Raw genomic sequence first — 13,930 nt, 5'->3', positions numbered from 1 at the left:
AGGGACAGGGATAGCGAGTTCAGTTTGGTGGTAAAAATCATCTTCAGGACTCTGGTTATTGAATTCTCTATGACAAAACTACTACCCCAGCACACATGATAGCCAGAGGTGTCCTTCTAAAAGCCAAGTCATATTTTCACACTCTTGTTTCAGAACCTTCAGTTGGCTTTCTGGCATGCCTTAGAACAGAATTCAGAGTCCTTATTGTGGCTCTGCAAGTTCATACATGATTTACTCTGTCTACTTTCTGATTTTATCCTTTAAAAAACGCTTTCATTCTCTCTCATTATACTCTAGCGATATCATCTTCTTTGCTATCTTTTGAACATATCAAGCACACTCTTACCTCCAGAGGCTTTGTATTTACTGTGTCTCTGCCTAGATGTCTCTTCTTTCAAGTTCTTTCATGGGGCTTTTTCTCTCACTTCATTACAGTTTCTGCTAGGTGCTAACACTCCAGCAAGCTCTTTACTGCTACCCTGTATAAAATAGCAGCCCCGTCTCTCCTTATCTCTTTCATTGCATTACTAATACCTGAAATTATAATTTCCACAATTTCTTTATCATCTTTATCAATATTAGAATGTAAATTTTATGGCTCTAAGTAGCACCATGGGTTTTCAGAATAATCTGAGGGCTTGATAAGACATTTCAAAGAGGGGCACCTGGATGGCTCAGTGGTTGAGCCTTTGACTCTGGTCATGATCCCAGGGTCCTGGGATTGAGTCCTGCGTCAGGCTCCCCTCAGGGAGCCTGCTTCTCCCTCTATGTCTCTGCCTATCTCTCTCTCTCTCTCTCTCTCTCTCTCTGTCTCTCTATCTATCTCTTATGAATGAATTAATGAATAAATGAATAAATAAATATCTTAAAAAAAAAGACCTGTCAAAGAGATGTTTTCCATTGATGTATTAAGATGACAAACCCAAGGTATTTATTAAAATATGGGGTTCTTGTTAACCTCTTTAAATGCATCCAAGTCTTTTCAGACCTTTTCTTCAATTGGAAATATCTGACCATCTATCCCAGTCTCACTCTCCTCATCTGTATTAATATCCCATAAAACCTTTCTGGTTTCCCTTAGCTAAAATTTATCCATCCCATCTTCCTTTGAATTTTCTTGGGTGCTTTAAACATTCTGATACATACAATAATTATTTGTGTCTGTTCAACCAAATTATAGCTTTTAAAAGATAAATCCTGACTGATCTTTGTATTTTCACTGGATGTAACCACATTAAATACATCCAAAGTAAGCCATAAATATGTGATGGAAAAATGAAGATAATGATTGGCTTATTTATTTCAGAAATCCATGTGTGATGTAGTTTATTTGTTAGAATGGTCCCACTATGACTTAGAAAATAATAACAATTACTTTTTATAAAACAAAATATTATATAATGGAATATATTATAAATGTTTTAACTTATAATTTAAAAATGTTGTACATTCAAAATATAACTCAGGCATTGTAGAATGCTAATTACCAATAGAACTATATGAAATTGCTATCTTTGTAGTTCAGAATTGTTCAGGTATTGGCATTTTCATGATTCAACCTATTATACATAAAAATCTTTCCAAAGCCTTAACATAAAAGCAAATATTTCTGTAATTCATAAACCAATTCATATACTTTGGACCTTCCTTGTCTCTTGCTTTGAATGTATTAGGTGCTCAGTAAAAAATCCATTGAATTCATAGAAGCATAAAACTGACCATAAAAATTTATTGAATGCTGGAAAGCATAAGACTGACAAGTAGTAACTGTAAATCACCTGTGATTGGTAATGTCCAATGTCACATTTAAAAGCCTTCATCATACTTTGACATCTGTGCAGATCTCTCAGAAGTTTGGAAAAAGTTGATTACTTTTAAAATGAACTATTGCTCTTCTTTGCATGTTGAACTGAAATAGTTAAGAAAGCATTTCCAAAGAAGTACATGACAGAACTACTGTCTTCTCACATGGTGGTAAAACTGTAAAAGGAGTGGCTTAATTGAAAAGCATGGTATTATATAGTTTGCTTGATATTTATACATTTATATTAGGACTTCATTGAAATAAGATAATCATCTTTATTAATCTGAAACAGAACATTTTAATGCCAATTATGTGCTAAGCAATAGAATTTCAGTTTTATCTAATGCTTACAAAAGCTCCGTGTTTTAGAGGGGCTTCCCCATTACATAATTTCTGCAAGAAACCCAAATCTTGCAGGTTAGATAACTAACCCTAGTTTAAAAAGACAGTAAGATTTGGACCCCAGTCTATCTGATTGTGAAACATATTTTACCTCATTAAATTAGGAGCTTTGGAATACTAAAAGTTTTTCTCTTACTCTTTTTTTTTTTTTTTTTAATTTATGATAGTCACACGCAGAGAGAGAGAGAGAGGCAGAGACATAGGCAGAGGGAGAAGCAGGCCCCATGCACCGGGAGCCTGACAGTGGGATTCAATCCCGGGTCTCCAGGATCGCGCCCTGGGCCAAAGGCAGGTGCCAAACCACTGCGCCACCCAGGGATCCCTTTTCTCTTACTCTGATGAGATTTCAAAGAAACAGAAAAACTTTCAAATCTTCAGTTTGTCTGATGTACCTAATACTGGAAAGGAGGGATTAAAGTAAGAAAAATATTTTCATTTTAAATTTGGAAGGTGAATAGGTATATTCTCAAAAGCATATATATAATTAGTCATAGCCAAACACCAAACTCAAGCAAGTATTTTTAATGGTAAACCATAATTAACAAATACAGTATATGTGTTTACTTCATGGTGTAAATTGATATTTAAGAGACTTATAGTAAACTATATGGCCCAACTCCTTCAGTGTAAAATCTGAATATTTAATAAAGAATGAAATCTGACTAGAAGATCTTTATTGAATTGACTGGCCTTCAGAGCAGGAAAGAAATGGAAGAAAAAATCATAAATATGCAAACTGCTTTTTCTTCCACTGTATTTTAGCCAACCTAATTTGGTATTTATCATAAAACATATCAGCTCACTTTTCTTTTCCTTATATAATGGCAGTATTATCTTTCTCCCCTCATATCTTCATTCATTTATACTGTGTCATCTTCTTCATTTATACAGTGCCATAATATACTGTGTGTTTTTATTGAAATGGTCTGCACATCTGATGCTGAAGACTAGCTTCTAGTCTTCAGAGAGTATAGGTTGATTATATCCTATTTTATTTCCAAATCAGTACTGATTACTACCTTAGTGATAAAAGTAGAGGTGCTTAAATAATAAGCAAAAATTGGCCTTTTTCGTGAATAAGTGCTTCCTAACTTGATGCATAGTTTTGTTTATCATTTGTTTTTTTGTGGATTGAAGCCTACTAGACTTTGACAACTAATATAACTAAGCAGGAGATGGTATTAACTTGTTATTTATTGCATACAAAATTTTTGGAAAAAAAATTGCTGTATTAGTTTTCTATGGCTGCTGCAAGAAATTATCATAAATTTCATGGCTTAGATAGAGCAACATAACTTTATTATTTTACAATTTTGTAATTGAGAAGTCTCATGGATCTCACTGAGGCTAAAGTCAGGCATTGGAAGGGCTTCATTCCCTTCTGGGGGATGTAGTGGAGAATTTGTTTCCTTGATCTTACTAGCACGTAAAGGCTGCCAACATTTCTTAGCTTATGGCTCTTTTCTTCTTGGTCTTTGAAGCCAACAACGGTGGGTCCAGTTCTTCTCATATTGCTCTGCCCTCCTCTTCTGCCTTTCTCTTCCACATTTAAGGAGGCTTGTGATTACTTTGGGCCCACCTGGATAATCCAGGAAATGATCTGTGTATTTTAAGGTTGGGTGGTTAACAACCTTAATTCCATCTGCTGTCTTAGTTTCCCTTTGCCATCTTGGACATCTTTGGGTGGATCATTATTTAGCTGACTACAATTCCAAAAATGGTAAGTTTTCATGCCTCTCCATCAGTAATGTTCATTGTTACTGGAACTAAACTGAGATATGGTAGTAGTGTTATTTCATGTAATTCACCTTTCTTGAAGTTTTAAAAAATAACAAGTTTATTCACCATAATTTCCTCCCTTGCTTTATTGAGAAGGTCTTATTTTTTGACATTCAAGAATTTCAAGAGAGACTTTTCTCATTATGTCACTAATGTTGACAAATGCTGTTTCTTGTTTCCTTTATCAGATTTAAGGGAACACAGATACCAGCTATGATTAGTTATTTTAAAAATTTGCCTACATATGTGAAACTATAAGAATTTAACTGTAATTTTTTTTAACTGTAATGTTATAGAAGAGGAAGAGATTTTCAAAATGTTTAGGCTTAGTCACTGAGGCATCTCTCTGTTACATACAATGCTTCTGAGTATGAGATTATTGACCGTGGTACAGGAAAATTCTTTATATTTTGTATAAAGCAAAAAAGAGAAAATTATAAATGTGAATTTGGAGTTTTTAAAAATAGTAATAAGACTCACTTGCTTTTTCTCAAATTGTCTTACTGAGTTGTTTTTCTCATTTATAGCCCTATCAGTTTGGTGGCTTTTTAAAATAAATGTATTTACTTAGTGTTCTACTAACTCTATTTTTCACTTGCTGCCAATCATTTGACCTTATTTAGAAGCTATTGAAAATGTTTTATTTTTTTTCTTTTCATCTGCTTACCATTTCAAACTTATTTTAATAGGATCGGAAACTCCATGGCACAGCTCAGCAACTGCTCCAGGACAGCAAGACAAAAATAGAAGTGATACGAATGCAGATTCTTCAGGCAGTCCAGACCAATGAATTGGCTTTTGATAATGGTGATGGAATAGAGATAAATTGTCATTCTTATTATTCTGGGCATGTAAATTTTATGTAGGAAAGAAGCACTGGTTCAAAATTAAAGAGGTGGAGGCATTATGGTTTTGTCTTGAGTTTTGATGGCTGAAATGGAAGGCTTTTTATTTCAACATTGTGTCTAAGTATTACTTCAATGTTTATTGACTTCTTAATAATGAACTTTCTCTTAAGTTGTAAGAAATCATTTCCTTTTCATGAGTTTTAATCACTAATCACTACACATGAGAATACCAAATAAATGGTTCAATTGCCTTTTTTTTTTTTCCCCCTCTAGCAAAACCTGTCATAAGTCCTCTTGAACTTCGAATGGAAGAATTAAGGCATCATTTTAGGATAGAGTTTGCAGTAGCAGAAGGTGCAAAGAATGTAATGAAATTACTTGGCTCAGGAAAAGTAACAGACAGGAAAGCACTTTCAGAAGTAATTTTAAATATTTTAACTTAATAAATACATTATTCAAAGAATGTAATTATTTTAAATGACAACTGTCTTTTCCCTATTCAAGGCCCAAGCAAGATTTAATGAATCAAGTCAGAAGTTGGACCTTTTAAAGTATTCATTAGAGCAAAGATTAAATGAACTTCCCAAGAATCATCCCAAAAGCAGTATTATTATTGAGGAGCTTTCACTTGTTGCATCACCAACACTAAGTCCACGTCAAAGTATGATTTCGACACAAAACCAGTATAGCACACTATCCAAACCAGCAGCCCTAACAGGTAAGTTGCATACATCTCCTAATTATTTTTGGTGCATCTCTTTATTGTGTACATCTGGTCCTGTTTTAATAAATGAATAAGAAAGTATGCACAGATTTTTAAAATATTGTGATAAGATACACATAACAAAATTTATTATCTTAACCATTTAAAAATACATAATTCAGAAGTATGTATGTATGTATTTATTTATTTACAGTGTTGTATAAACATCGCCACTATGTAGTTCCAAAACATTTTCATCATCATAAAAGGAAACCCCATTTCCATTGAGTAGTTACTATTCCCCATTCTCCCAGTCTCTGATAACCACTATTAATTTTCTGTCTGTGTACATTTGTCTGTTTTAGATATTTCCTATAAATAGAATTGTATAATTTGTGGCCTTCTGTGGCTTCTTTCACTTAGTGTACTTTTCTCAAGGTTTGTTCTTGTATATATCAGTATTTCATTTCTTTTTATGGTAAATAATATTCCATTGTATGTGGATATATACTAAGTTTTCTTTATCCATTTACCAATGGATGGTATTGGGTTGTTTCCACCTTTTTGACTTGCGGATCATGTTGTTATAAACATTTGTGTTTTTGTTTGAACATCTATTTTCATTTATTTGGAGTATATACCTAGGAGTATAATTAGGAGGTCATGTGGTAATTCTGTGTTTATATTTTTGAGGAATGGTCAAACTGTTTGCCACAGTGGCCGCATTATCATTTTATATTCCCAAGAGCGCATATACTTACCAACACTTGTTATTTTCCTTTTTTTTTTTTTATTATGCCATTCTAGTAGGTCTGTTATTCAAAGTAGGGTAGTGAAATCTCCAATTATTTATGTGCCTATTTCTCCTTTTAATTATGTAAATGTTTGCTCCATATATTTTTGGGCTCTGTTGTTAAATGCACGCTTGTAAGTTTTTTATATCTTCTTGATGGATTGACTCATTCATCAATATGTAATGTCCTTCTTTGTCTTCTGTAACAGTTTTGGATTGAAAGTCTATTTTGTCTGATATTAGTATAGCCACCCCAGCTTTCTTTTCCTTGTTATTATTTGCACTGAATGTCTTTCTCCATCCTTTCACTTTTAATCGATGTCTTTGGATCTAAAGACATTCTAAAATGAATCCTTTTAGACAGCCTGTAATCATGTTTTTTTTAAATCAGTTCCTTTTACTTAAACAGTGTAATACATATATATTTTAAGGTAATTACCTATGTGGCAGTGCAGTTCTGATGCTGACTCCCTAGAGTTGGGTCAAATTTCACGTGTTAATGGCACAGTCCCCACAGACTGCCCTTCTTTCTGACACAAGTTGTAAACTTGGAGTTTCCCCAATGATCCACACTTCTGACAAATTGACTACAAATTCAGGGGTTCCGCTACCACCTCAGGCTCAGTAATTTTATAGAACTCATTCATGGAACTCAAGAAAGCTCTGCTTACAGTTACAGTTTTGTTTTTTGTTTTTACAATTACAGTTTTATTATTTATTATAAACACAAATTATAAAAGACACATAAGGAGAGATCTGGGGGGGTCCCAAATGTGAAGCTTCCTGGTCCTCAGCATGTATCGCTCTCTTAGGATATCAATTTCTGTTACCAACTAAGAATCTCACTTCAGCTGTGATTATCCACAGTTTTTATTGTGGCTTCATTAAGTGGAAGTGATTGGTTGAATCATTCAACCATTTGTTTGAAATCAGACTCTAGGGATCCCTGGGTGGCGCAGCGGTTTAGCGCCTGCCTTTGGCCCAGGGCGCGATCCTGGAGACCCGGGATCAAGTCCCACATCGGGCTCCCGGTGCATGGAGCCTGCTTCTCCCTCTGCCTTTGTCTCTGGCGCTCTCTCTCTCTCTGTCTCTCAGTCTTTCATGAATAAATAAATAAATAAAATATTTAAAAAAAAAAAAAAATGAAATCAGACTCTAGTCCCCCACCCCTCTCTGAAGGTCAGGAGGTCAAGCTAATATTGGCACCAACCCTCTAATCATATGGTTGTCTTTCTGACATAGCCAGCCCCCATCCAGAAACTGTCTAGGGGCCCACCATGAATCACTTTGTTAGTATTAACTCAATCTGATACCTGAGGAACCCACCGTAAATAACAAAGACACTGCTATCACTGGGGAAATGACAAGGGTTTAAAGGCTCACTCCCAGGAGCCAGTAACAAAAACCAGCCAAATTCTTTAACATACAACAAAAAGGCTTACTTCTGCCATTTTGTTATTTGTTTTCTACAGGTCTTAATCCTTTTTTTCTGAATTCTTCTGATAATGCTTTCTTTTGTGTTTGAATTTTTCTAATTTACAATTTGATTCCCTTGTTTCCTTTTCTAGTTCTGTTCTTAGTGGTTACCGTAGTGATTAATAGCCTGAATTTATAAGTCTTTTCCACTTTAACTTCAATAACCTGCAAAATTCCCCTCCTATATAGCTGTTTCTCCCTGTTTTTATGTTGTTGTATCACAGGTTACATGTTTATACACTGTGTTGCCCATTAGCTTACATTATAACTATTTTATGAAAAAAAAAAACTATTTTATGCATCTATCTTTTAAGGCACAAAGAGTTATAAACCAAAAACACAGTAATATTGGCTTTTATATTTACCTGTGTTATTTTTTTCTCCAATTTCAAGTTACTGTTTAGTGTCTTTTCATTTCAATCTGAATGACTTACATTAGCACTTCTTCTAGACAGATATCCTAGTGACAAACTCCCTTAACTTTTGTTTCCCTGGGAATTTTTTTATTTTCTCCTTTATTTTTGAAGGTTAGTTTTGCCATATGTGGAATTCTTAGTTGACAAGTTTTTTTCTTTTATTAGTTTACAAATGTTATTCCAGTCTGTCCTGGCCTTTGTACTTTATGATGAAAAATCAGCTTTTATTTTTTTTTTAAGAATCCCTTGGAAGTGGTGATTTGCCTCTCCCTTGCAGTTTTGTAAGATTTCTGTCTTTTTTTTTTCTTCACATTTTGATTATAGTATATCTCAAATAGTAATCTCTTAAGTTTACTCTACTTTGAATCTTTGACTTCTTAATGTGTAGATTCATGTCTTTCATCATATTTGGGACATTTTTAGACATTATTTCTTTACATATTTTTTTCTGCCACTTTATCTCTCTTCTCTCATTCTGAAATTCCCATAGCATGTGTATATATATATTCTTCATGGTATCCCAGAGGTCACTTTGTCTCTGTTCACTTTTTTTTTTTTTTTTTTTTTTTTTTTTTTAAGAACAAATGTTTAGGGGGATCCCTGGGTGGCTCAGCGGTTTGGCGCCTGCCTTTGGCCCAGGGCATGGTCTTGGAGTCCCGGGATTGAGTCCCACATCAGGTTCCCTGCATGGAGCCTGCTTCTCCTCTGCCTGTGTCTCTGCCTCTCTCTCTCTCTCTCTCTCTTTCTCTCTGTGTGTCTCTCATGAATAAATAGATAAAATCTTAAAAAAAAAAACAAAACACAAATGTTTATTGATGTACAGACATTTTAGGGGCCCAGAGACACAGGTAAATGCAAACACAGCTTCCATGGGTATCTGAAATTACAAGAGTAAGTCAAGCATCAAAAGTCAGAGTCTTCCTACCAGCAAGCTCCTATGAGACCTATCCACAAACATGAACCATGCCTCTCTGGTTTGAACTGTCAGGATTTCTCCCAAGAGCCTGGCATTAGTAGAGTTCAAAAAGAAGCTTCTCATAAGGGTCTTTAAAGTTATCAAGCCAGGCATCAAATTGGTTAAGTCAGTTACAAACTATCTTTAGTTTCATTGTTTTACTTCCTGCTTTTTATTTTGTTTTTAATTAGGAGCATACCCATTTAGTGTTGTTATATATTGATCAATTACACTATCATTATAAATATTCCATTTTATCTCTGAAAATATTCAGACACACAGTTTACTTTGTCTAATGTTAGTAGAGCCGCCTTATTCTTCTCATGCTCAATGTAACCTAGCAAAATTTTTTCCTAGGATTTTTTCCATCCTTTCATTTTCAACCTATTTTTTTTATTTAAAGTGAAAATTTTATATTCTTTATATAGATGACTCTTCTTTTTATCTGTCCTGAAAATCTGAAGTTGTTAGCCTGCCATATTTTCCCGTTTTTAAACAGCTTTTTTTTTTTTAATGTGACTTAAGCCGTGCTTTTTTTTTTTTTTAAGATTTTATTTATTTATTCATGAGAGACACAGAGAGAGAGAGAGGCGCAGAGACACAGGCAGAGGGAGAAGCAGGCTCCATGCAAGGAGCCCGATGTGGGACTCGATCCTGGGTCTCCAGGATCACACCCCGTGCTGCAGGCGGCGCTAAACCAATGCGCCACCGGGGCTGCCCTTTAAACAGCTTTATATACATAAATTGCCCACTCTTGATGAGTACAATTTGGTAACTTTTGATACAACCCCCAAAAGTTTCCATGTGCCCTTTATAAACTTTCTTTTAGTATTATTTTTATTCTTTTCTCTTTAAGTATTATTTTTAATATATATTTACTTGATGTTTGAATAGCATCTTTCCTGCCCTTTGTAGTTGTTCATAAAATAAACCCTCTGTTTTTCCATTTCATCTCCCATAACAGTCTTTTAGTTAGGCCTGTATGTGTGTGTGTGTTTATTGCTTTCTTTAGAGAATCAGATATCCATATTGAACTTATTTACAGTCTATGATCCCAATGTACTCTTAACTCTAAATCAGTTTAAGAATTTTATGAAGAAATATTTTCAGGGCAGCCCGGTGGCTCAGTGGTTTAGCGCCACCTACAGCCCAGGGTGTGATCCTGGAGACCCGGGATCGAGTCCCACATTGGGCTCCCTGCATGGAGCCTGCTTCTCCCTCTGCCTGTGTCTCTGCTTCTCTCTCTCCTCTCTGTGTATTCTCATGAATAAATAAATAAATAAAATCTTAAAAAAATATATTTTCAAATCTTTCCACTCTACCTTTTTGTATTCTTGTCGTAATATATTTTAGTTCTACATATGCCTTAAAAATCATCATCCTTGAGTATTTTCTTCGTCTTGTACTTAAGATTTTCTCTATTTCCTTTTAGCCTATAAGTTTTCAGTTAGCATGTATTTTAAAGAAGGTGTGCTAGAGTGTCATTCTTTCACTTTTTCCTATATTTTTGAACTTCATGTTTTAAGGATATTATTAGTGGATATAGATATTTGTATTTTTTTTTCTTTTGGCTCTTTAAAATGTGATTTCATTTTCTTCTGGCTTTTATTTTTCTATTATAAAAAGTCAGCTGTAATTTTTATCAATAGATCTCTTCGTGCAATCCCCCTCATTACTCAGCTACTTCAGTAACATAGAATTGTGTTCACTTTCTTTTGTTTCTTTTCCCTCTCTGTTCCTATGACTGGGTGCTTTTAATTGACCCATCTTCGTGTTTGCTGATTTTTCTGCCTCCTCAAATCTACTACTGACCTTTTCTAGTGAATTTTTAAAATTTCAGTATTACACTTTTCAACTCTAGAATTTCATTTCATTCTTATTTGTAGTTCTGTATATTCCTTAATATTCTCTATTTGTCAAAATACAATACTCCTTCCTTTCTTTTGTTTGTTTGCTTTGGGGCTTTTTTTGTAGGTCTTTGTATGTAAGATAGTTGATATATAGTCCTTGATGTAAAATCCTTGTCTAGAAGATCCAATGACTTGGCTTCCTCAGTTTCTATTAATTTTTGCCTTTTTTGTCAATCATCCATGTTCCTTTATTTTCTGGCTTGCATCATAATTTTTTATGAAAAACTGGATATTGTGAATATTATAATGTGTAACTCTGGAAGATAATCCCCTTCTAGAATTTTTTGTTGTTGTTTGTGTGGAGTATAGTTGTTTAGGGGCTTTTATAAGCTGTTTTGTAAAGATTGTATTCACTGTCATGTATGGTCACAGAAGTCTCCCTTAAATTAGTAGTCTACTAGTGTTTTGTCAGACATTTCTTTTAATGCATGCAGGCAAAAAGAAAAAAAAATCGCCCTGCTTTTGCAGCTGGGCTCTGTGTTTGTGTGCTGGGGCATATCCTTAATGGTCAGTCAGGCATTGTCAACTATGCCTTTGCTCACACAGAACTCGAAGATCAGCCAGATATGAGAGCTTAGGGCTTTCTCAGGTCTTTTATGAGAATGTCTGTTTCTCCTAGCCTTCTAGTTTCCCAGTGGAAGCATTGCAAAGTCCTTATTTTTCAAAATGTCTTACTCTGTATTCTCTTCCAAGACTCTCTGGGATATCTTATTGTTTGTCCCAATTCATATCTTTTTCCCCAGGCTGCAGTGTCTGGTTCATTTGCTATTAAATGCTCTCCACTTAGCTATTTCTCTGCCCTTAGAGATTTCCTAGATAGGCAAAATACAAATAAACAGAAAAACATACCTTTGTGTTAGTCCTTAAGGGAGCCCTCAGTTAGGTCAAAGCAGATAACCATACTTTTCTTGAGCATGAATTTTTATCTGTAGACTGCTGTATTGATGACCATCAACAAGCCATTTGGGTAGGGGGAGGATGAGGCAAAGGTAAGTTAAAATACCACAGAGCTCTCCTATTTAGAGTACTCATTGCTTTTTTTATTAAGCATTTGCTTGGCTACAGTAAACCTTTGACTGTTTTGCAAATGTCTCATACACTTGACCTAACAGTTTTTGCTACTTTGTGGTTGTTTTGTTTGTTTCCCATATTTCTGTGGAGAAACTGCCTTTGGACTTTGCTACTGCACCATTTTCTTTGACCATCAGCTACAAAGGTTTTTATGGTCCATTTTGAATGTGAAATATTTTCATTACACTGACTTCTCTCACCCCTAGAAATCCTTAAATTATCAATGGAAATGTCAACAAAGGCTTTTCCTTAAAAATGATGGTATTTGATATTTTGAGGATGTGACACTGTTCTTCAGAATTGCAAAGTGTACTGTCACATTTTAATAGCTTTGGGTATCATTGATCAGTTTTATATTTTGCCAGACTTCTATATTAAAACTTGAAGGACAAATTTATGGTTAAACTATGCTGTTGCCACTATTAGAATCAGTCTAAACCTATAGTTACCAAATTGAGTTTCTAAATCTAATGTATCCTAGGATGCCAGAATGAATTCACAAAGTACAACAGGATATTTTAACTTTTTGAGGGAAACAGTGTATTTTCACTTCCTCTGGTCACCAAAATACTAGCTCAAGGTACAGCATGAGGTGGAACTATATTCCTTTCAGTGATGTCATTTATTAACATGCCTGGGTTTTCTTGCATTGCTCTGATAATAAATACCATGTGAAAATCAATGTGGAATAGAAAAGAAGGTAGCAGTTTCCAATCTAGTTCCAGAGTTTGAGAAGCTGTACTGTGCTCATTAGGTACAAACATCCCATTAGGAGGTAACCATGTTTTTTTGCAAGTGAAATAAGATTATTTTCTTTCAAGTTATGTGTATTGTTTTTGTAAGTAGTTACTAGTTTGTTGCAGTATCCTTTGAAATAGAAATGTTAGGTATATTTTAGATTAGGAGCCCAGTGAAAAAATTGAGACACTGGGGTGCTGTGAAATAAGAAAGCTTGGGAACCTTTGGTCAATATCCTCCATTATATTTAAAATGTTTTAAATGTTTATTAAAGTGTTTATCTTTCCAGTCACATCTTCTATAATTCCTACATGAATCTTCTATCACAATTAAACTGGTTTGTGCGCAGTCCATGTTTAAGATCCCTGCCTTACTGTCCATCTTCTTACTGTATTTTTAAAAATTAGAACTGTGAAGAACAAAGACCTTATCATCTATCTACATGTAATCCTAGCCCCTAGCACAGGACACTTTATAGATTCAGAAGATACTTGGTAACGATTATTTGATGATAAGGAACTGTACTTATTACTTAAGTTTCACCATTGTATGGCCCATTGCTGAGCGCATTAATAGAGTGTTTCTGAATGATTCATTGATAAGATATGGTTGTCAAATATTTGGAAATCAACAATATCTCTAGAAGAATAATAAAGCTACGTTTTAGAAAATCAGCTGATATGACTGGAGATTTTTTTTCCTTTTCTTGTTGGCTCCTCTCCCCAATTCTTTTTTTTTTTTAATAAATTTATTTTTTATTGGTGTTCAATTTGCCAACATACAGAATAACACCCAGTGCTCATTCCGTCAATTGCCCCCCTCAGTGCCCGTCACCCAGTCACCCCAACCCCCCCACCCACCTCCCTTTCCACCACTCCTAGTTCGTTTCCCAGAGTTAAGAGTCTTTCATGTTCTGTCTCCCTTTCTGATATTTCCCACTCATTTTTTCTCCTTTCCACTTTATTCCCTTTCACTATTTTTTATATTCCCCAAATGAATGAGACCATATAATGTTTGTCCTTCTCTGATTGACTT

At 34.6% G+C, this 13,930-nt stretch overlaps 1 protein-coding gene across 2 annotated transcripts in view; it reads left to right on the top strand.

Annotated features, from left to right (window-relative positions):
* The window catches only part of PKN2 (protein kinase N2), a 130,142-nt gene that overhangs the window by 69,564 nt on the left and 46,648 nt on the right, over positions 1-13,930 (top strand). For both annotated transcript variants that reach the window (XM_025417745.3, XM_025417744.3), the window contains exons 4-6: positions 4,675-4,792; positions 5,107-5,252; positions 5,338-5,551. In XM_025417745.3, coding sequence (XP_025273530.3) covers positions 4,675-4,792; positions 5,107-5,252; positions 5,338-5,551 — 478 coding nt within the window. The remainder of the gene's footprint in view (positions 1-4,674; positions 4,793-5,106; positions 5,253-5,337; positions 5,552-13,930) is intronic.

Source organism: Canis lupus, chromosome 6 (genome assembly GCF_003254725.2).
Source record: "Canis lupus dingo isolate Sandy chromosome 6, ASM325472v2, whole genome shotgun sequence".
Lineage (NCBI taxonomy): Eukaryota > Metazoa > Chordata > Mammalia > Carnivora > Canidae > Canis > Canis lupus.
This window is presented reverse-complemented; position numbering and strand designations above follow the sequence as displayed.